This window comes from Eptesicus fuscus, chromosome 12 (genome assembly GCF_027574615.1).
Source record: "Eptesicus fuscus isolate TK198812 chromosome 12, DD_ASM_mEF_20220401, whole genome shotgun sequence".
Classification (NCBI taxonomy): Eukaryota; Metazoa; Chordata; class Mammalia; order Chiroptera; family Vespertilionidae; genus Eptesicus; species Eptesicus fuscus.
The window spans coordinates 33,125,690-33,150,326 of NC_072484.1; the positions used below are offsets into that span (position 1 = coordinate 33,125,690).

The window sequence follows — 24,637 nt, forward strand, 5'->3', positions numbered from 1 at the left end:
CTAACTGAAAATTGAACCATGACCTCCTGGTTCATAGGTCGACACTCAACCACTGAGCCACGCTGGCTGGGCCATCACTGATGTTTCTATCTCTCTCTCTCCCTCTCCCTTTCTCTCTGAAATCAATAAAAACAATTTTTTTTAAAAAAGTATTTTAAAAAATAGTATGTATAGTATACAATCATCTGTGTAAACAGTAACAAAAAAGAGTAAAATTTAAATTCCTACTGCTTATATGTGGGGGAAAACCCTGTAGAAGGGCACCTAAGAAACTAATAGCAGGGTTACCTGTTGGAGGGCAGTAGGGGAGCCCAGTAAATGGGAAACAAGGAAGGGAGACCTTTTTGCTTTACTCCTTTTAAAACTCTTTGATAAACACATATTTAGCTTAGCCCAATGTGGCTCAGTTGGTTGAAGTGTTGTCCTGTACACCGAAAGATGGCATGTTCAATTCCCAGTAAGGGCACATGTCCAGGTTGTGAGTTCAATCCCTGGTCAGGTCGGGTGCAGGAGGCAAAACTGATAGATGTTTCTCACATTGATGTCTCTCTCTCCCCGCACTTCCCCCCCCCCACCCAACCCCCCCCCCCGCTCCCCTTCCTCTCTAAAAAATAAAATAAAAAGGCGCATGTATTCTTTGGCTCAGCAATTCCACATTCACATATTTATCTTATAAATGTACTTCCACACATGCAAAATGATACATATACAAAAATATTCAGTTGCAGCATTGCTTATAAGAGAAAAAGAATAGAAATAACTTTAACACCCATCAGTAGGAAACTGGTTAAATAAACCATTCATTTGAAGAAACATGGTACATTTGTTATAAGGAATGAGGCTGCTCTCTCTGTTCTGATGTGGAATGATTTCCAAGTTAAGTGGAAAAAAGCAAGGTATGCATATAGTACAATATCATTTGTGTGGGAGGAAAAGTCAAACTCTATGCATATATTTTTGCAAATGCATGACATTACAGAAATACACAGAATAAACTAATAACAGTAGTTGCCGCTGGGGAGGGGAACTAGGTAACTGGGAAATGAGGGTAAGAAGGAATTACTTTACACTGTATCTCTTGAGTCATGGGTATATATTATCTATTCAAAAAATGTTGGCCTGGCAGGGTAGCTCAGTTGATTAGAGTGTCATTCTGCTATGCCAAGGCTGTGGGTTCAATACCTGGTTAGGGCACATACAAGAATCAACCAATTAATGCATGAATAAGTAGAACAATAAATTGATTGTTCCTCTCTCTCCTAAATTCAATCAGTAACGCCGAAACCGGTTTGGCTCCGTGGATAGAGCGTCAGCCTTCGGACTGAGAGGTCCCGGGTTCGATTCCGGTCAAAGGGCATGTACCTTGGTTGCGGGCACATCCCCAGTAGGGGGTGTGCAGGAGGCAGCTGATCGATGTTTCTAACTCTCTATCCCTCTCCCTTCCTCTCTGTAAAAAATCAATAAAATATATTTTTTAAAAATCAATAAATAAATAAAATTAAAAAAAATTTTTTTTTTAATTTCTGAGGGGAGAGGTAGGAGGAAGTCACATGCTAGAGTGGTGGCTAAGGTCATCTCAACACAAAGCAGTGATATGCTCCGCTTTTCATGTTTTTAACCCAAGTTTCCCCTGAACTGCTCTTACAAATTCCAACCTCGAACCACAGCTAATTTCACTGAAGACCCAGGGCCTTCACCAAAACCAGGGAAGTAATTTTTGAAGATCAGATCAGTAACTCTCTGCAAGGCAGAGGACTCTTTACTCCACACACAAAGACAACTGGATGCAGACTCTTTCTTTGGAACCTTTTTTATTAATCATCTAACCAACAAAGGTGGTCAGCTTGAACCAAAAGTGGTCAGCTGTAACAGCCTCAAAAAAGGCCTGCTTCATTACAACACAATAGGGCAAAACCAGAAATGAAGACAGTCTAGCCTCCGTTCTTTTCAGAGTAGGCCAAACATGTATCTGTACATAGTTGCCCTATTAAAACTGATTAGCAACATATGTAATACTTCCAACAATAAAGAAAAAAACACACCAAAAAACGGATTAGCAGTGCACCATCACCAAAACCACAGTGTGTAAAAATCCTGTTGGGGATTCCTAACGTGTCATTCTCAGAGCCAGCCTCTTCCTCAGCTATAAACAAGCCCTTGCTTTTTTAGGGAGAAAGAATAGAAATACAGGATGATCAGCCTGTATCTTCAGTGATGGCACCATTTGTTTACTCTGGAACTTTGATGGGGAGGGAACTCACTTATTTCCTCCCTGAATCTGAGATGCTAGCCTGTTTGAATATCAAACAAGTGTCCTGGGTGATAGGTGGTGGAGGTTCCCTTAACAAAGAGTTTACAGAACAATTGTGTAGGGCTCTTTAAGTACTTAATCCTGTTGTTTTTCAGAAGCCTTTGCACCTGGGCTCCCAAGAAGCAAGGAGGGCCAAATCAGTGCCCCACCAGCCTGTGAGTGAGGTGCTTCTCAGAGCAGTCACCCACAGAAGCAGAGGCAGCAGGGGAGGGCAAAGGTGGAGATGCAGGGGGACAGAAATCAGCTGAAACACTCCATGCTGGTTCTGACTCGCTCCATCTCATGCAGGAAGCTGTAGAACTGAGGCAAGGTTAACTCTGGGGGAAGAAAAGTCAGCTTCAGGTAAATGTTTCCAACTCCACAGAATCATCCAAGAAAATTAATTTCCCCCCAGAGAAAAATTTTTTTCTTTTTTGGCTTAGTACAACCAGGCAGCTTTTGATGGGTAATTGATCATAATAAAAAACTGAGAGCCTTGAATATAGGGAAGTTCTCAGCCCCATTAAAAAAGGAAGGAGGTTTAAAAAGGCCCAACTCCAGGGCATAGAGATGAAAGGGCATTAGTAGGATGTACAATGACTTCTACTAGAAGAGCCTCTTGCTCTTCGATCTTTGCCATTCCTTCCCCCCTTTTGCAGAAAGGTTCTTCAACTCTGGGGTCTCCAACTTGCCGGCGGCTTATTAAGTATCTTTGTACCATCTTTTATGAGAGGAAAGGCAGTGGTTATAATACAACTTAGTAATGACTTTTTCTACATGAGCCCATTGAGTGAAGAGAACAGAGAAAAAGGGGAAAGGTTCAAATGGGAATTTGAACTCACCTATATATAAATTTTCAGTCTGATTTCCTTTCTTAAGCACCAACTTTAACTGATTAAAAAGAAGAAATATAAAAATTTAAATTAAAATGACAACTGGGCAAAGAAATTTTTGAAACCTGAACTTTCACTTAAACATCAAAGCATCCAGTTTCTAACTTGAGGGCTTACAAGAGCAGTCTGGATTGTCCACCAAAACTTCTAAAAAGTCCCATGATTACAGGAGCAATCAAGCTTTTAAAAATAATACCTGGATCCTATTAATCTGAAAGTAAACATGTTGATGACCATGTCTTTGGCTGACCACATTGCTCTGAGGCACTTCAGTGGAACATCCATTTAACTGGATATTTAAAGAAATCCAATGTAGGTTTAATAATTTTTAACCAGGTCAAAAATCTACCCATTTTCAACAATCAAGAGAAGACTTACTTGTAAAAAAATACTTCCCACTTTTTCCAGTTCACTGCTCCCAGAAGTCACTATGATACAAAGAAAAAACTAGTAAGCGGCTGGTTGAGGACCCACTCTGAAGACCCCCATCCTGCAGGTTGTGCAGCAGAAGCCACATGGGGGTGAGTATGAGGACAGCAAAATGTGTTTTTCAGGAAGTCAACATATCAACAGCCGTGGGTAGAAACAGCTGCTGAATATGGACGGCAATACCGAGAGGCAGGTGCTGGCCCCAACGGTGTTTGAGGATGGAGGGCACCTCTTCCCCATAGAAGCTATCTAAATCAGGGGTCCTCAAACTTTTTAAACAGGGGGCCAGTTCACTGTCCCTCAGACCATTGGAGGGCCGGACTATAGTTTAAAAAAAAACTATGAACAAATTCCTATGCACACTGCACTATCTTATTTTGAAGTAAAAAAACAAAACGGCAAAAACACCCACATGTGGCCCGCGGGCCGTAGTTTGAGGACGCCTGATCTAAAAGCTTCTGCAACCCAACCCTACATCACCCAAAGGACCCGAGACTGGCTCTAACTAGTTACCTCCAAATTTCCACTCCATATCTATAAGCTGGTTAATCATCAGAGTCTGACCTATGGCCCATCGAGCAAGGGTGGGGGCATTCTGCTTCCACTGAAACAAAAACAAAAAGCCAAAGTCATAACAATGGGAAAAATTCTCCCTCTTCATTCCACCCCCCACAGCAATGTTTAGTTATTTATACTGACAGTGAGAAGAAAGCAGAACCAAGGGCTGGTCTATATACACAGATCTGGGTGGTGGGGGAGTGTAGAGGGCGCAGAAGTTAATATAAATTTTTTCTTTCATTCTCAGATTTAATCTATGTTGGAACAACAGTATGACATTAATATTTAATCAGATCAATGGGGTGCACTAAAAAATGCACAAAAAATACAAATGTGTTAAATAGTGCAATTTAAAAGCTGGATGTATGTCATTTGCATGAAACCAAATAAAAAACATTAAGCTGGGGAAATGACACATAATGATTGATGACTTTTCCTTAGTTGGCATTTTCCATTTGTTTCTTTTCATGAAATAAAAGCAAGTGATCTTAATTAACCTTGATTAAGAGGAATTATGATACCTTTTCAGAAAAGTAAGTGGCTTTCTCTTCACTAAGACCTATGAGAGAACATAGGGAGACATTAATATATGAAAGAGTTGCAAGGCCTATCACTCTGAGGAACCTTGGTAATGACCTACCCAGAGTTATGAAATCAGCCCGGACCTGCTCAGCTGTGAGACTCTTCTTCAAGGCACCTGGAAAAAAGGGGAGAAATCAGTTACAAAGGACAAATCAATTAATCAGTTAATAGTATTTATTGGGCACAACTTATACAACACAGATGACACAAGGAATAGGCAAAACTCAGTTGCTCCATGAAGATCTCAATTCAACTGGGGAAAAAAGTCACATTGAGACAAGTGGAGAACAAGACAGACTATTTTGTTTATTGTACAACACAAGTGTTTACCTCCCACCTTCCCCGAAAGTATAGAAGACATTAGAGACAGAAGAAAGGGTTTTGTGAACTTAGGGGTAGGGTATCTGATCTGAGGAAAGAAGAAGGCCACAGATTCCTGGAGCAAAGTGGAGGAAGCTCAATGCTGGGCTGGGTACAGGGGCAACAACCTAGAACTGTACTGTGCCGTACATAACCACTAAACACGTGTGGTTAAATTTATTAAAATTAGCCCTAACCGGGTTGGCTCAGTGGATAGAGCGTCAGCCTGCGGACTGAAACGTCCCAGGTTCGATTCCGGTCAAGGGCATGTACCTTGGTTGCAGGCACATCTTCAGTAGAGAGTGTGCAGGAGGCAGCTGATCGATGTTTCTCTCACATCAATGTTTCTAACTCTCTATCCCTCTCCCTTTCTCTCTGTAAAAAATCAATAAAATACATTGAAAATTTTTATTAAAATTAAATAAAATTTTAAATTCTGTTCCTTGGCCCCACTAGCTATTTCAAATGCTTAATAGCCATATGGCTCCAGTGGCCATAATACATACTGGAAAGTGCAGATTACAGACCATTTCCATCTATAAACAAAGTTCTAGCCTGGCCAGCGTGGCTCAGTAGTTGAGCTTTGACCTATGAACCAGGAGGTCGCAGTTTGATTCTGGTCAAGACACATGCCGGGGTTGCGGGTTCAATCCCCAGTGTGGGGTGCGCAGGAGGCAGCTGATCAATGATTCTCTCTCATCATTGATGTTTCCATCTCTCTCTCCCTCTCCCTTCCTCTCTGAAATCAATAAAAATATTAAAACACACACAAACAAAACAAAGTTCTATTGGACAGTACTGCCCTAGAAAACCAGCTTTCAGGAAGTACACCCAGATGGGCTCAATATTTGGCCTTTAGAATTCACAAGTCCCTTCCAAGAGGCGTATCAAACCTTCCCCTCAGAAATTCTGGAACACTCCCCAGTGGGGGCTGCTTTGTTCTTTCTGCCCACAAGCTCCAATTCCTGAAAACTAAGTATTGCCAGCAATCTGAATGTCTCAATGTTTAACCTGCAGGCTACAGCCTAGAGTCACAATTTGGCAACCGGTCTAAAAATTTCCACTTCTTAGTCTTCCAGAAGATGAATAAAGAATAAGGAGGGCTCTGAAGTAATTCCCTAACACCAAGTCCCCACCCCACCCTCATCTCACTCCAGAAAAACAATCCTAAAGGCTGTTGTGCCTGAAAAATAAACCATGTAAACAAAGGGAGGAAATCTTTTATCTCCAAAATCAGTCGGAGCAAGGAAGCCACAGGGAAATAAAATAAGGCAAGACCTGAGGAAACTGTGGCCATAAAGACCTTCCAAGCAGGGGGTCACTTCCTAGCCAATCCAATGAACTCAAACTATCACATGTACAACTCCTTCATATTCATCCAGTTAAAACCCACATTCCGCTTGATTATCCCAAATACTCTGAAGTGGGCATTATTGAAACCTTTATCAGGAACATAAATAGCAAGCTTTTGGGGGAGAAAATTTATAAAATGTACATAGTCAACAATTGCACTGCCAAGAATTCACCCAACCGGTTCACTCCAAAAGTATCCGGAGGCCCTAGCCGGCTTGGCTCAGTGAATAGAGCGTTGGCCTGTGTACTGAAGGGTCCCGGGTTTGATTCTGGTCAAGGGCACATGCCCGGGTTGCATGCTCAATCCCTAGCAGTAGGCTTGCAGGAGGCAGCTGATCAATGATTCTCTCTCTCACCATTAATGTTTCTATCTCTCTCTCCCTCTCCCTTATTTATAGCTTTAATTATATCCCCATCTAAGAGTAAGTAGGCAGCCCTAGCCGGTTTGGCTCAGTGAATAGAGCGTTGGCCTTCAGACTGAAGGGTCCCGGGTTTGATTCCGGTCAAGGGCACATGCCTGGGTTGCAGACTCAACCCCCTGTAGGGGACCTGCAGAAGGCAGCCAATCAATGATTCTCTCTTATCATTGATGTTGCTATAGCGCTTTTCCTGCCCGGGTTGTGGGCTCCATCCCTATCGGGGGGGCATGCAGGAGGCAGCCGATCAATGATTCTCTCTCATCATTGATGTTTCCATCTCTTCTCCTTCTCTCTTCCTCTAGTTAGCATTGGAATTTCCAACAGGACCCAAGCAAAGAATTCAAGGAAGATTATAATTGCAGCAAGGTACACACTTGGTCGGCCAAAGCCTTCTTGCCCGCATCCGCCGCCGGCGGGCGCCGCTGCCCGCCACGCCCGCCCGCGCCCCGGCCATGGCTCCCGCCTCAGGCCGCGCCGGCTCCAGACCCCTGGCGCCATCGCATTACTACATCACGCGCCCGCGCCCTCATGTGCTCCGAGCCTACGCCTGCGGGCCCACGGCCCAGGTGGAGGCATCTGAGGTCTGAAGCCCCAAAGAATTTTTTTAAAGCAATTAAATGAATTGTCCAGGACCACAACAGCTGGCAAATGGCAGAGACAATTAGCTTTTGGCTCTTTCCACATCGTCATTCTGAGATGCTGTCCCGGTGAAGCAATACCTTGACAGTGACCACGAAAGCTCCCAACTGCAGGGACCAAAGGGCTAGTTTTCCATCCTGTATTACCTCTGCCAGGCAAACTTAAAAAGTTTCTCAGTGGGTAGAGTGTCGGCCCTTGTACTGAAGGGTCGTGGATTTAATTCCCTGTCAAGGACATTTTTTTAATTGATTGACTGAGTTGCAAGTTTGATCCCTGGCCCCCTCCAGGGTGTATACAGGAGGCAATCAATCGATGTCTCTCCCTTACATTGATATTTCTCTCTCTTTCTTCCTCCCTTGTGCTCTCTCTAAAAATCAATGAAAAAAATATCCTTGGGTGAGATTAACAACACAAATATATATGCATCACACTAGGCCTAAGTCCTTAACTAATTTCTTTCCTCCTCCAGTTCCTCCCTCCATCTTTCTTAAAAAATATATTTGCATCGTGCTAGCCTTAAACCCTTAACCCATCTCTTCCTTCCATTCCTTCATTTGTGAGATCTAATTGACATATGGCATTGTAATTTTAAGGTGTTAATTTGACACACTTATATATTGCAATATGGTTACCACTATAACATCAGCCAACACTTCTATCAGGTCACATAATTATCATTTCATTTTTGTGGTGAGAACATTTAAGATCTAGTTTCTCAGCAATTTTAGAATTCATAATATAGTATAGTTGGCTATAACTCTTAACTTCCTTTTCAGCTTTTTCCTTTGGTGACTCCTTTGCCCTAAGCACAAGACAGGCCTGCAGCCTAGATCCTGTACCAGATAGAAAACTGTGAATTCCAGAGCTGGAATCACCAGAACATGTTAATTGGTGGAAATTGAGAATGTCCTTTTTTTAGAATATATTTTTACTGATTTCAGATAGGAAGGGACAGGGAAAGAGAGATAGAAATATCAATGATGAGAGAGAATCATTGATCGACTGCCTCCTGCATCCCCCTACTGAGGATCAAGGCCACAACCCAGGCATGTGCCCTGACCAGGAATCGAACTGAGATCTCCTGGATCATGGGTCAATGGTCAATCACTGAGCAAGAATGTCCTTTAAACACAGATAACCATCTGGGATAGTTTATAAATTCCTTGAACACAAATTTCCACTGGAATGGCAAAATTTCATTGCCATTATACAGTATGGTGGACAAGACAGAGATGTATGTGAGGGTGAGAATTTCAGTTTTGCCAGGGAACAATTGGAAAATGAGCAAACATTGTTCTTCTAACCAAAAAATCTATGTAAGCTTATTCAGTGTAATAAGAAAAGCCCAAGGAACAGAACTAAGCCTTGGTGAAAATTCCTGGAGGGATATGAGAGAGGATGGTGAGCTGTATTCATTCAGTGATTATAGACCCTGAAGGTTGACCAACTGAATCCACCCCTACAAGGCTCGTGAGGGAACAGTATCTGGATTTACTGAGCACCTGCTATTGCCAGCACTGTGCTGGACACTGGGAAACATCAATGCACCAAACAGACAACAACTCTTAGGCCTCATTAGGTCTACATTCTATTGGAAGGAGAAAACCATAACTATAACAAATAAGTAAGCCATGTATAAGATGAAAAGTGCCACAGAGCAAAGTAATAGAGTAGGTTAAGAATGGAAATCCTGCCCTAATTGGTTTGGCTCAGTGGATAGAGCGTCTGCCTGCAGACTGAATGGTCCCAGGTTCGATTCTGGTCAAGGGCATGTACCTTGGTTACAGGCACATCCCCAGTGTGGGGTGTGCAGGAGGCAACTGATTGATGTTTCTAACTCTCTATCCCTCTCCCTTCCTCTCTGTAAAAAATCAATAAAATATATATTTTTTAAAAATGGAAATCCTGGGGAACTTTGTTCAACAGTTGATTAAATACTATTTGTAGCTATTTTTCAATGCTGATTGTTCCTCCCAAACACACACAGAGAAATAATTTCTTTGGGAGTTGGAAAAGGGAGTTAACACCTTTTCTTTAAAAAACAAAACAAAACAAAATATAAAAAATCAGTTAGTGAGTACCCACAATAGGGAAGGAGGAAAGGAGGCAGGGTTCAGGCTCACAAGGGAAAGGCGAATGGAAAGGGGACGGTGGGAGGAGTAAGAAGGAGACAGACATGGAAAATGAAGGGAGAGAGGGGCCACAGGAGGTTCAAAGGGAGGGAGGGAAAGAAAGCAGGAAAGAGAAGGATACTAAAATGGGGTGAGGCCAGGAAAATAGTTCAATAAAAAGAAGAAACAGAATGTGAGAGTGAGGGGAGTTAGTAAGAAAATTAAGTACAGGGTGATTTTTAAAAAATGTAGTCAGACATCCCCTGAGGGCTCCCGAACTGTGAAAGGGAGCAGGCTTGGCTGAGCTCCCCTCTCCCCCGCACCCCATGCACGAATTTCATGCACCAGGCCTCTAGTTTTAGATATGATAATGGCATTGTAGTTGATAAGGGTTTGAAAAAGTCCTTTCAGAGATACAAAACTAGGTATTTAGGAATTCATTCATCATGATATGATGTCTGAGAGATTTAGATTTGCTTTAAAATAATCCAGTTTATAGAGCAGCAGGTGAAGTGGGTGGGATACAGATGAAACAATTTGGACATGAGTTGAGTAACTGAAGTCAGGGTTTTTAGAATTACATACTAAATAGTGTAAGATAAACATTAAAAAATTCCACTAGACTTTAACTCAATCAAGGGAGGTTCTAGCTCCAGTTTTTGCACTACAAGATCTTAAATCAAGTTGCTTTCCTTCTGTTAGGACTCTGTTTCTTTATATCCAAGACCAAGACTAGACTAGATTAGCACTTTATAAAGCTTTTACTTGACCCCCATCCTGACAAAACAAAAAACGAGTTCCATGATTAACTGTTTTACAGATACTGGTTAAGCAGGTCCCAAGGCTGCAGAGGTGGAGAGACAGTATCTTCAGACTGTCTGGCTGCTGAAACCTTTTCTGAATGAAAATAAAAACTTTGGACCCTGGCCAGTGTTTCACAGTGGTTAGAGCATTGGCCCATGCACTGAAGGGTCGCAGGTTTGATTTTCAGTCAAGGGCACGTACTTGGGTTGCAGGTTTGATCCCTGGCCCTGGTAGAGCGTGTGTGGGAGGAAACCAATCAATGTGTCTCTCTCGCCCAGGCCGGTTTGGATCAGTAAAGAGCATCGATCTGCAGACGGAAGGGTCAAGGGTTTAATTCCGGTCAAGGGCACATGCCTGGGTTGAGACTCGATCCCCAGTAGGGGGCGTGCAGGAGGCAGCCGATCAATAACTCTCTCTCAATATTGATGTTTCTATCTCTCTCTCCCTCTCCCTTCCTCTCTGAAATCAATAAAAAAATATATTTCAAAAAAATCTCTCTCTCTCTCTCTCTCACATTGATATTTCTCTCTCTCTCTTCCTCCCTCCCACTATCTCTAAAAATCAATGGAAAAAATATCCTCAGCTGAGGATTAACAAAACAAAGAAAAGAAAAGAAAACACAAATTTGGGGAAGACTGATCTGGAGGGTCCTTGAGGCCCCTTCAGCTCTAATAAGCTATGATTCTACAGTGAGGTCTAACTGCACAGGCAGAAAGAGGATGAGGGAAGTGGAAGAGGATGAGGGTCTTACATTTCAGATTTAAAAAGGCCTTGAATACCAAATTAAGGACTGCAGACTTCATTATGTAAAGTAAATAGTTGAGAGGAGCAGCATGTTCCGAGTTGTACGGTATAAGCGTGCTCCAGGGCAAACTGGAATCTGGGATGGGAGAATGGAAGTGAAGCTGTTACTGCCACAATAAGGTACAAAGGGCCAAGACCTTGCTCTGGGATGGCAGACTCTGGGACTGGAAAGAAAATGACACACAAGACCAAGATCTGAGGAAGAGGCCAAGAGACTTACAAGCTACAATAGCAAATGATTAGGAGTCACTCTAGAAGAAACGGAGAATTCAAGTAGGAAAACTCTGCAAGAAGACAAAAGTCAGATTGCATGGGAACAAAAAGAACAGTAAAAAAATCTGTTGAGAGCTGAGAAGTACAGCAAACCTGAGACTTCAGTACTAAAATTTAAAAAGCTTGAAAGCTTTGGAGCATCAACAGACAAGAAGGGAATTCAGGTTCTCTCCATTAGGTGAAGGAAAATTTTATTGCATAACCTGATATTGAGGCATGGGGCTGAAACTAACTGAACTATCAACAAATAAAACTAAAATTTAGCAAGTACTGTATTAAGTGCTTTACACATATTAACCCACTTATTCCTAATGCCACTGCCATAATCTGCTCTTATTACTTCATTTTTTCAGATAAGAAACTGAGCCTCCAAGAGGCTGGTTTGTCCAAGGTCAAATAATTGCATTAGGTGATATGAACAACAGTCAAATCCAGTGAGCCTCCAAAGCCCAGGTCTGGACTGACATGCTATGAGTTCTTCAGTGTTCTCTACATCTATAGAAAATGACCTTCTATAATCATTCCTGCTTAAAAGACACCCAGCCACAGGATATCTCAAATTCAGTTCAACTCACCCAGCATGTACTAAGCACTTGTTCTATGTCATTAAATTGTAACCCTGAGTTCAGAAAGTAGTACAAGATCAGCCCGACTTCAAGGAATTAGCTATCTGCGAGAGCCACGAGACAAATACATACAAAGCAGTATGAACAATAGAAAAGTAAATGATTATGTTCAAAATGAGAGATGCAAGAAAACAACAACACCACCCAGATCTGTTGCTGAGCGGAACAAAGGTCACTGCAGACTGAGGAAGGCTTTCTGAAGGAGACAGTGCAGGGGCTGGAGCCCAGAGGCTGGGAAGGACTGGAGGCAGTTTGACAGGATGGAGTGGAGTAGGGAGCAGAGATGAGAAAAAAGACAGGAAAGAATGGAGGCAGGGACACCAGACAGAGGTCTCCAGAAAATCAGTGTCCATAACAGTTACTGTATAAACAGGTCTCCACCTGCAGACCAACCCATTTCCATGGGTATAGACTTGACAATGACAGCAAAGTGCTGGTTCTGCACTCTGGGCACCTGCCCTACAGAAATGCTCACACACGGTGAGCACACAAACGTTCACTGGCCTTGTTTCTAAGAGTGAGAAGTTAGAACAACTCAAAGTCCAGCAATAGGAAATGGATTCACTAAAAAATGAGACTTTTAGTCCAAGGTATTACAGTTATCAGAAGAATGCAGTTGATGTGGAGATATCTCCATGATAGGTATGAAAAAAATGCAAGCTGCATATCTATTCTATGGTTTGCTACCATCACTGCATGTAAGTTTGTCAGTGTACGTAAAAATACAAAAGGACATACATCAAAATTATATTGTGATTATTTCTAGAGACAAGAGTGGGATGACAGTAAAAGGGAATTTTCACTTTTGACTCTCCATAGCTCTGCACTGTTTTAAGTTTGCAATGAAAATTTAGTCCTGTGTTTAAAAGACTGCAAGTTCCCATCCAGCCTTGTGGTTCACAAGCCTTTAACCTTCCATGAGGGTATTGGGGAGGAAAAGGAGAAATCTGTAATACTTTCAACATTTATAAAGATAAAATAAAAAAATAAAAAAAGAATGTAAGAATCACACAAACAAAGGTTCATAAAATCTCACAGTTGAAAACCTCAGGGATGTTTTGATTCAAGCCTCCAGAACTTCTGGAGCACAAGACAGGCAAAGGAAAGGGATGTGCACTAAGATACGGGAAGACACCCAAAAGGAACAAACAAATTTAAGCCCCCAACTTTTAGCGCACCATTTGGCTGAATCCTGGGAAGATCAGTTTATTCATGATTTTTAAACTGTGCAAACGCAAACAAGGGATGCTGTTTTACTCCTTTCAGTCTTGTCAACATTTATTGGTTCTTTCAGACTGGGCTCAAATGTTACCTCTCTTTAAATAACCAATTTAATTCTAGCAAATTTTTAGACAGTACATAGGCAAAAATAAACAAAACCACCTACAGTCCTACCGCCTAGATATAGCCACAGTTAACATTCACTTCCTTCCTTTCATCCTTCCTCCCTTCCTTTACAAAAAATACCACTGTGGTAGAAAGTTTTGTAAACTACTACTTTAAACAGTATATTGTGAAAGGTTTTCCAAATCATTACATTTTCCTCAAGAGCATCTTTTTAAATTACTACATAATTTGAAAAATAAGAGCAACTTTTACTGAGGTACTGTGCTAAGTATTTTATTTACACGATCTCAATCTTCAAAGCAAGCCTCCCGTCCCCGCCCACCCCCCCACCCCCCAATACACACCAAAAAAAAAAGCCTTAGCTTGGGGTGGGGGGAATGTTGGTAGGGGCTGGGATTCACACCCAGGTCCATCTAACTCAGAACTGTGAATTCTTGACCACCATAATGTCCCCTGGTAAAAATAGACCACAACTCCTTACACCAATCTCCAGTTGCCAACTTAATGGTTTCTAATTTCTCTCTATCATATACAGTGCTACAATGGACATCCCTGCAGCCACACCTTTCTCAACTCCTCCCTCCTGGCTAGAAACTTCCCGACTGGCCTAGGCAAACTTTGCTTATCAAACTACCTGCACCTTTTTTGTTTTCAATCTATCGCAGATCAATATTTTTGTAAAATACAACAAAAATTAATTCCTAGAAATAGGAAATGAGCCCTTGCCAGTTTGGCTAAGTGATTAGAGCATCAGGCCTTGATAGTAGGGCCTCGGGTTCTGGGCACATACATGGGCTTTGGTTCAATCCCCGGCCCTGGTCAGGCGAGTTGGGGAGGCAACCAATCGATATGTCTCTCACATTGATGTTTCTCTCTTTCTCTCTCTCTCTCCCCCCCCCCCGCACTCCCCCCCTTTCCCCCGGCCCGCCGCCTTTCCCTCCTTCCCACTCTAAGAACCAATGGACATAGAAACCCACACCTTAAACCTATATGATCATGCTGACCAATGTACTCCAATAAACTTAAAAAAAAAAAGAATCAATGGAAAAAATATCCTCTGGTAAGGATTAAAAAAAGAAAGAAAGCAAACATACAAGCCCCATATGATTAAAATAATAAAGTTTGTTACATATATTTTACCACATTTAAAAAAAACCCACCAAGCACCATTTTAAAAAACTGTATTAGACTTAAGAGACTTTGTCAAATTGCTTTAAAAGTTTCTAAATGCTTACTCTCAAAAGTTTCTAAATGTTTACTGTATAGAGGACTAGATAACATTTTGGGGACTGAAGCCGGGATGCAGACTACACTTTGAACTGCAACTCTATTATACTCTACCAGGGTTATCTATCGACCTGGCTTCCCTCCCGTGTCTGTGATTCCCGCCCATGTCTAGTTTACTACTGAATGCTCTGGCTCAGTGCCCAGAGCACGCTTGCCTACTCTGTGGACTGAAGGAATGTTCAAGTAATGTCTCTGACCTCAGCTGCTGACAGAGGCTACTCACCATTTGGAACCAGAAGGAAGCTTTTCACGATGCTTCTGAGGGGGCCAACACTGATCTGATTGATGGTGGCAAATTCAGAGAGCTGAGCCAGAAACCTTTCCACCTGCAGAAAGGGAACGGCACAAATGAGGCTGTCACTTTCTAAGCATCTCAGGACTGTAGACCCACACCCAGAAACTCCCCTTATCACAAAATACTTTACCTCTTTAGGCTCAGTTAGGAAGTGAAAAAGCACTTCTGTCAGGGCTGAGAACTGCTGTGAAGAGAATAACACAGAACATCAGTAAAATTCTACCCCTGGTCAGTGTTCCCACATTCCATCCAACCATAGACCATTAAGAGAGAAAGAATAACATGCAGGTTTTGATCATCTTCGAGTTAAAAAATATTTACAATATCCACCACCAGTGTCAATATATGTGTCACTATATTCTCTGAAAAACTTGTATATTTTATTGGGATACCTGGGAGGTATATATTGAGAGAGTGTGAGTGTGTGTGCACAGGTGCACACATACATCTCAAGGGCCCAAATATACGAAAAATGAACACTCTTCCCCCACCCCCCACACACACAGCCTAAAAGGAAAGTTCACTGGAACATTAATAGCAGTTACTTCTGTTTGTTTGTTTATACTTACACATACTTATTCAAACATAAGCCAACCCAAATATACAAATTCTCCCCCCCCCCCAAAAAAAAAGATAATATACCCTATAAACTTTTTCTGTACCTTTTCAAAAGCAGTTACTTTTGTGCGGTGAGATTTGGAGTAATTTTTATTTTCTTCTGTTTTGTCTATCTATCTTTCTGGGGGCTTACCCCATAGAAAGATCGTGTGTGTGTGTGTGTGTGTGTGTGTGTGTGTGTGTGATATATATATTATTTGTAATATATATAATAAAACAGTAAAGTTTAACACTTTATTTTACATTGTCTTAGACCAGTCTCTTATTATTTTGTGCATGTAAATCTTCTCTTTATTGGTATTGTACTTTTAAGGACTGAATGTTTGTGTCCCACAAAATTCATATAATGAATTTATTACTGTATTTGGAGATAGAGCCTGTGAAGAGGTAAAGAAGGTTAAAAGAGGTCATAAAGGTAGGGCCCTAAATTCCTTGGAAGAGGAAGAGACACCAGAGCTCGCTCTCTCTAAGACACATGAGAAGGCAGCCATCTGCAAGCCAGGAAGAGGGCTCTCACCAGGAACTAAATCTGTTCGCACCTTGATCTTGGATTTAACATCCCCCAGAACTGTGAGAAATAAATTTCTGTTGTTAAAGCCATCCAGTCTGCGGTATTCTGTTATAGCAGCCCAAGCAGACTGACACATTTACCATAACTTTACCATGTTCTCTCCCAATGGACAGTGTGTGCACAGTGTGGGAAAGAGTTTAAAAGACCCAGATGTGAATCAGTGTTTTGCTACTTACCCCACCATGTGCTTCTGGGCAAGTCACTTAGCCTCTCTGTGTCTCAGTCCCCAGAGGGAAAACAAAGGTAATAATACATAGCTTCCAGAACATACTAAAAGTGGCATATGCAAAGCCTCCAGCACAGTGCCAAGCTAGAGGCTAAACAAACAGTAGCAATTATAATAGCCACTAGAAGCCCGGTGCACGAAATTCGTGCACAGAGGGGGTTGTTCCCTCAGCCCAGCCTGTACCCTCTCCAATATGGGACCCCTCAAGGGATGTCCGACTGCCCGTTTAGGCGGGATCGGGCCTAAACAGGCAGTCGGACATCCCTCTCACAATCCAGGACTGCTGGCTCCCAACTGCTTGCCTGCCTGCCTTCCTGAATTGCCCCTAACTGCTTCTGCCTGCCAGCCTGATCACCCCCTAACCACTCTGCTGCCAGCCTGTTTGCCCCCAACTTCCCTCCTCTGCCGGCCTGGTCACCCCTAACTGCCCTCTTCTGCAGGGTTGATCACCTCCAACTGCCCTCCCTTGCAGGCCTGGTCCCTCTCAACTGCCCTCCCTTGCAGGCTGGGTGCCTCCCAACTGCCCTCTCCTGCTGGCCATCTTGTGGTGGCCATCTTGTGTCCACATGAGGGCAGGATCTTTGACCACATGGGGGCAGCTATATTGTGTGTTGCAGTGATGATCAATCTGTATATTACTCTTTTATTAGATAGGATAGAGGCCTGGTACAGGGGTGGGGGCCAGCTGGTTTGCCCTGAAGGGTGTCCCAGATCAGGTGGGGGTTCCCTTGGGGCGTGGGGCGGCCTGAGCGAGGGGCCTGTGGTGGTTTGCAGGCCGGCCACACCCCCTGGCAACCCAAGCGGAGGCCCTGGTATCTGGAATTTATTTTCCTTCTACAATTGAAACTGTAGCCTGGAGCGGAGCCAAGCCTGGGGCTCCCTCCACGGCAGCAGCCATTTCTGTTGGGGTTATAATTGAAACTTTGTTGCCTTAAGCGGGTGGGCCTGGCCAGGGTGTGCGGAAAGCTTTGCTTCCCCTGTTGCCGGCGGCAACCCTGGCCTGCTCTCTCAAGCTCCATTCTGCCGCCATTTGTTTGAATTTGTTTACCTTCTATAATTGAAACTTTGTAGCTTGAGTGGAAGCTTAGGCCTGGCAACGGCAGGCGGAAAGCTTGGCTTCCTCTGTTACCTAGGAAACCTTGCTCTCTGTGGCTGTAGCCATCTTGGTTTCGGTTAATTTGCATGCTTGCTCTGATTGGATGGTGGGCGTGGCTTGTGGGTGTGTCGGAGGTATGGTCAATTTGCATATTTGTCTATTATTAGGTAGGATAATTAGAGTCACTATACCACTTGATCCACCTTCCTAAAGCAATACAACTTAAACAAAATTATATGCAGAAACTTCAGCTCAAAGTCCCTAAAGCTGTACATGTAATATGATTATCAAATGCACCTAACCCTTTTGCTATGAGCCACTAAATTCCACACAAATCCCTGGTATAGCTCTGTATTATTTTCTTCTAAAATGTATTCTGTTTAAAAACTAGTCTTTGAGGCCCTGGCCAGGTAGCTAAGTTAAAGCATTGTCCCAATATACCAAGGTTCTAGGGTTGACCCCCAGTCAGAATGCACAAATAAGTGGAACAACAAATCAATGTTTTTCTTTCTCTTTCTCTCTCTCTAAATTAATCAAAAACAAACAAAAACCGCCAAAGCTGGTTTGGCTCAGTGGATAGAGCGTCGGCCTGCGGACTGAAAGGTCCCAGGTTCAATTCCGGTCAAGGGCATGTACCTTGGTTGCGGGTACATCCCCAGTAGGGGGTGTGCAGGAGGCAGCTGGTCGATGTTTCTCTCTCATCGATGTTTCTAACTCTCTATCCCTCTCCCTTCCTCTCTGTAAAAAATCAATAAAATATATTTTTAAAAAAAAAAAAAAAACCACCACACTAGCCTTTTGAAAATATAAGACCAATATATGTGCAAGGTTTTGAAAAGACCCAACTAGTATAAAAGATTATAAACATTTCTCTTTCTCCCTGCCCACACCTCCGTCCCACTCCCCACAAGTAGTTACTGCTAACACCTCTGTGGCTTTCCCATCGTTTTATTTTCATTTATTTTAAATACAAACTGACTCCCAGCACCATGCCTTTTTTCACTCAATTTTATCATTGAGATCAATCATGTCAGCAGATATAAATGTACCCAACTCTTTTAACAACTGCATGGCATTCAACATAAGTTAGCTTCCTAAAGAGGCACATTAGTGTGTGTGTGTGTGTGTGTGTGTGTGTGTGTGTGTGTATGTGTGTATCTTGTTGGTATTATTAAACAACTAGAGGCCCAGTGCACAAAATTTGTGCACTGGGGTGTGGGGGGCCCTCAGCCTGGATTGCGAGAGGGCACAGGCCAGGCCGAGGGATCCCACCAGTGCACATTTGGGGCCGGGGAGGGACACGGGAGGTTGGCCAGCCAGGGAGGGATCATGGGAGGGCTCCAGGGCATGTCCAGCTCGTCTTGCTCAGTCCCGATCGGCCGGACCCTAGCAGCAAGTAACCTACTGGTTAGAGCATCTGCCCCTGGTGGTCAGTGCACATCACAGCAAGCGGTTGAGCAGCCTTAGCATATCATTAGGATATTACGCTGTGATTGGTTGTTCGGTTGTTCTGCCGTTCAGTCTATTTGCATATTACTCTTTTATTATAGAGTATATAGATAAATTCTTAAAACATATCCTAGGTCAGAGGATATATGCATTTTTTAAATTCTGAGAAAATTTTGCCAAACTGCTTTGCAAAGAAGTTGTACAGATTTACACTCCTGGAAGTGTCTATTGTCTTGAAATTTTAATATACCCTGGAAACATGTTAACCAATATTGATCCAGGCATTGTCTTTCTCTAGTATTTATGATATTGGGTAGTAGCCTTGCTTAACTGCTGATTCTATAAAGTAAACACAACAGGATGGGCTGGAGAATGTGTCCTCAAACTATTCATGAGTTTTTATTTCTTTACATTTGTGCTGCAAATCTGTGGAACTATCAGATCTTTGGCCAACTGTATTTCCTGATACCCAGGGCCTTAAAAATAAACAAAAAATAGGGCAGCTGAGAAGCCCTCCAACTGCTTTTCCATTTCCAGGCCTCAGCCTAGCAGTCAGGCTCAATCCCCTTGTGAGGTCTCATCCCCCACTTCTCAAGAGGGGCCTCAAGCTAATCTGGTCTGTCAGTTGTTACAGACCCCCATCCCTATCTTTATTTGCCCAAACCCTCTTTGTCCTTCAAAACCTAGGACAAGATACCAGGACACTCCCAATAAGAAAGGGACCTATCCAGATTCTTAATCTCTGAGGCTCCCCCTTGGAACTTTACCTGGGGGAACTTAGAATTTTCAATCCAGATAAGGAACAAGAACAAGTCTTCCAGAGATTCCTTGTATGGCTTTGTATGGTCACAGCACCTTAACCATTGTAAGGGCACAGTGAGTATTTATAGAATAAATCTTTGAATACTTTCCCCCATTCTTTGCCTTTGTACCTGCATAGCTACCTCTCCCTGGAATGCTCACCTGCCTGTGACTATTCACTAAATCAATATCTTAACTATTCTCACCAGTAAACATATGAAAAGATGCTCAAGATCATTCCAGATTAAAGAAATGCAAATTAGTAAAACATGGAAATATGATTGTTGTTTTCACTTATGAGATCTTCAAAAATAAAAGTTAAAAATAATAAAAGTTTGATGACATCAGTTCTGGTCGAAGTGCAAGGAAATACACATGTTCACACACTGCTGATGAGAGGATAAGATAGAGCAACATTTCTGGAGGGCAATTTGGCAATCTGCATCTAATTTTTAAAGTTTATTTATTTATTTATTTATTTATTTATGAGAAATGGGAGGGAAGGAAAGAGATATCAATTTGTTGTTCCACTTATTTATGAATTAATTGGTTGATTTTTGCATGTGCCCTGACTGGATCGAACCTACAATCTTGGCATATCAGGACAAAATTCTCTTTTTAAAAAAAATATATTTTATTGATTTTTAGAGAGGAAGAGAGAGGGAGAGAGAGAGAGAAACATCAATGATGAGAGAGAATCATTGATTGGCTGCCTCCTGCATGCCCCCTAATGGGTATCAAGCCCGTAACCCAGGCATGTGCCCTTGGCCGGAATCGAATCCAGGACCCTTCATTCCGCAGGCTGAAGCTCTATCCATTGAGCCAAACCAGCTAGGGCCAGGACAAAATTCTTTTTTTAAAAAATATATTTTATTGATTTTTCACAGAGAGGAAGGGAGAGGGACAGAGAGCCAGAAACATCGATGAGAGAGAAACATCGACCAGCTGCCTCCTGCACACCCCCCACCGGGGATGTGCCCGCAACCAATGCACATGCCCCTGACCGGAATCGAACCCGGGACCCTTCAGTCCGCAGGCCGACGCTCTATCCACTGAGCCAAACCGGTCTCGGCAGGACAAAATTCTTAACCAGTGGAGCTACCTAGCTAGGGCTGCATCTAATTTTTAAATGACCATGCCCCTTGACCTAGTAATTTCATTGTAAGTACATCCTTCAGATATGTTCAAAAAGTAATCCCAGACACATTTACACAAAGCAGTTCTTTGACAGCATTGTTCATAAAAACTGAAAACAACGTAAGTGTCAAATAGGGGACAGGCTAAATAAATTATGGTAGATCCATTTAAAGGAATATCACACAATCCCTTTAATACCAAAAAAAAATTTTTTTAAGGATACCTACATGTGGTGACAGATGCAGACATTTTTCCTCCATAGGTACACAAGAAACTATTAAAATGACTATTTCTGGGGACAAGATAAATAGGTGTTTTGTTTTTTATTTTATACCTTCAGATACTGTTTGAATTTTCTAATGTGTGTGTATTGCTTTCGTTTATAGGTAGGTGAGAGGCTTGCAGGCCATTTATTTTCTTCTTTATATTTTTCTAAATTTCCTCTCTCATAACCACTCTAAAAATGAGTATTTTTTTTAATCCCACCTACTTTCAAGGCTCCACATTACCCAGAACTGATTATAGGCATTAGAGAGCACATGCAGATACACTTAGTACTATATTGCATCTCCATTTTTGAGCTGCTCTCTCAGATCACAACTGCCCCAGCACAATAGGTTGCATCCACTAAGCCTTTGTAAACCTCACTGGGTTTAGTGGCTAGCTGGTATGCAGTAAGCGTTCAGATCAATATCCACTGAATGAACAATAAATGGTGATGCCAATATTAATAAAATGATTCCTTTTCTCCTTTAGCCCTAGGCCATGGACTTCAAAACAAATTCAGATAATAGAGTGGGTACTAGAAAATGTCTGATCACTCAACAAAAGAAGAAAAAATGGCCCAAAGTTGGTAAGTTGCTTATCAGGAAAAAGCTTTCTGTATTAAAAACGAAGGTAAAGGTGTAGAGTATGTTTCAAAGTTAGAGAATGTGTCAAGCCCTGGTCTTAAAGGAAATGGTTTGTATTTTCCATAACTGCCAAGTTGGAGGTGACCTTAGGGATCATATAATCCAGTAGCTTAAAGTTTTGTGGGTGTTTTTTTTATTAAAGTACAGTTGGTACACAATATTATATTAGCTTCAGGTGGATGCTTAAAGTTTTTTGGATGCAGAATCTATTTTATTCTCCAAATGGAAGTCTTCCAGAAAACACCTACATATAAATAACAGCTAAGTTACTTAGTTTGGGAGTTCATCTACAAAGCTCTGTTCCAGTGTGTTTAATTCCCCAGGATCTTAAATCAGATGTCTGGTCCTGAATTACTGACTCCATCACTTCCGAGCTGCCTGACTTTAAACTGGTCATTTTAGCCCTGCCGGATGTGGCTCAGTTGGTTGAGTGTCTTCCAGTGCACCCCAAGGTCAGGGCACATGCCTAGGTTTTGGGCTCCATCCTCGTTAAGGGTGTGTGCATGTGGGAGGCAACTGATGGATGTTTCTTGCTCTCTCTACTTTCCTCTCTCTCTACAAATCAATAAAAAACAAAAAGAAAAAAAAATATTACAAAACACACAAATAAAAACTGGTCCCTTTATTTCCCTGAACCATTTTTCTTATCTGTAAAACTGGAATAAAGCTAGTAACTGACTTTTACGGTTAAGACATAAAGCACCTGAAACGGTGCTTGGCTCAGTCAATGACAGGTATTTTAACTGTTCCGTGGCTCTGCTTCCTCATCTGTAAAATGGGATTTATAATAGTAGCTACCTGAGAGGGTGGTTGCAAGGACTCGATGAGTTAATATACATAAAAGCACTTAGTCCTATGCTGTGCAGTACAGTAACCACAAGCCACATATAGCTATAAAGGACTTAAAAGGGCTGGTCTAATTTGAGACATGCTATAAATGGAAATACATACCAGAATCAGAAAACTCAGTACCAAAAAGTAAAATATCTGATTGATATTTTTATGAGGATTACACGTTGAAATAATATTTTGACATAGTGGATTTAAAAAAAAAAACATGAAGATTAATTCCCTGTTTCTTTTTAATTTTTAAATGTGGCTGTTAGAAAATGTAAAATTAGACATGTGGCTTGCAATTTATTTCTTTTTATTAAAAAAATGTATATATTTTTTTTATTTCAGAGAGGAGGGAGAGGGAGAGAGAGACACACGAATGATGAGAGAACCACAGGCCAGAAGCCTCCTGCACAACCCCCACTGGGGATGGAGCCTACCACCCGGCATGTGCCCTGACCCCAGACTCGAATTGTGACCCCCTGGTTCATAGGTCAACGGCCAACCACTGGGCCACACCGGCCGGGCTTGCCATTTATTTCTATCAGACACCACCGCCTGAGAACATGCCTGGCATTATAATTACTCAGCATTACTTTATGAGAAAATAGTGAGTTGTGTGGGGGTGCGGAGATGAAAGAGGGGCCAGGTGAGGGAGAGCTGTCCCTCTGCAGTGGTGGTGAGAGGTGTCACTTAACCTTTTCACTTAGCCGCCTTGGTGGCATCAAAGGGGCATCATCCCGGCCGGCACAGGCACCGGAAGCCTCCAAGGCGGGCGGGCTGGCACCCGAGGCCGGGCAGGGACAGACGGCTGTGCCAGCTCCACCCTCCCGGGCCGGGCCCCGCGCTGTGGAGGGACAGTACGCGGGTTCTCCCTTCGGGACCCCCGGGCGGCTCCTCAGCTGGGGGGGCGGGCGGTGCCCGTCCTCACCAGCCTCGGCCCGGCCCGGCCCGGCCCCGCCCGCAGCCCTCAGGCCCGCAGCCCAGGCCGCCGGCTACTCCGGCCGCCACGTCCGAGCCCAGCCTCCCGCTCCCCGCCCCCTCCCCTCGGGAAGCTGGGACCCCTCCGCTCCCCGGAGCCCCTCCGCCTCCCAGCGCCCTCGGTCTAGTCCTTCCTTCCCCAAACTCCCGTCAGCCTCGTCAGGGCGCCCCTCAGTCCCTCTTCTGGGACCCCTCACGCTCAGCTCGTCCCGGAAGTGCCCGACCCCACCTCCACCCGAGCCCCTCGGCGGGCCCTCAGGCCTCCCGACAACCCTCGGCCCCCCGAGCGCGCCGCAGACCCCCATTCCGCTCAGCCCCTCCCGGAGTCGCCACAACGCACACCGGACGCGGCTCGGTCTGGTTCCCCCAAACGCTCCTCGACGCCAGGCGGCCCTCAGCCCTGCCGGCGCCCCCTCGGGCCGCCCCGCAGGCCCCCGCCCGCCCGCCCGCCGGGCCCACCTGCGCGCCCAGCTGGTTCAGCTGCTGCATGTCGCCGCCCACAGCCTCCGGCACCGGGCCCTGCGTGCAGTGCAGGCGGCCCATGGCGTCCTCCCGGCCCGCGGACTCGCAGCTCCCGCCGCCTCCCCCCGCTTCCTCCTCGCCCGCTGCCTCCTCGCCGCGCTTCCGCAGCCGCACTTTCGCCACGGCCCCCGCCGCCTCGCTCCTCCCCCGGACACGCGCGGACTGCGGGGCGTGGGGCGGGGCGCCCCCGCGGACACGCGCAGACCCCGGGGGCGGGGCGCCTGGGTGGCCGCTGCGCCCGTGGATGTCCCTGAGGAACCAGCGGTCAGACAAGGGATTCCCTACCGGCTCTCCCGCTGGGGGACCCCCCCTCCCCGGGCGCAGCTCGGCCTTGCTGAACCCCCGTTTCACTATCCCTAAAATGACCCCGGGGTGGCTAGTCCTCCGGCGTTGTGTAGAACACAGCCTGACACACAGGAGG

The 24,637-nt window shown here is 43.8% G+C and overlaps 1 protein-coding gene across 1 annotated transcript; it reads right to left on the reverse strand.

Moving 5' to 3' along the window:
* Nucleotides 1-781: 781 nt before the first annotated feature.
* COMMD7 (COMM domain containing 7) lies at nt 782-24,316 on the reverse strand. Its single transcript, XM_008140948.3, has 9 exons — nt 24,154-24,316; nt 15,201-15,254; nt 14,999-15,101; nt 4,811-4,867; nt 4,692-4,729; nt 4,126-4,216; nt 3,562-3,611; nt 3,133-3,181; nt 782-2,628 (listed from the first exon to the last, which is right to left on the reverse strand). Exons 1-9 carry the CDS (start codon nt 24,235-24,237, stop codon nt 2,552-2,554), a joined length of 603 nt encoding a protein of 200 aa, XP_008139170.1. The 5' UTR covers nt 24,238-24,316; the 3' UTR covers nt 782-2,551.
* Nucleotides 24,317-24,637: the final 321 nt, after the last annotated feature.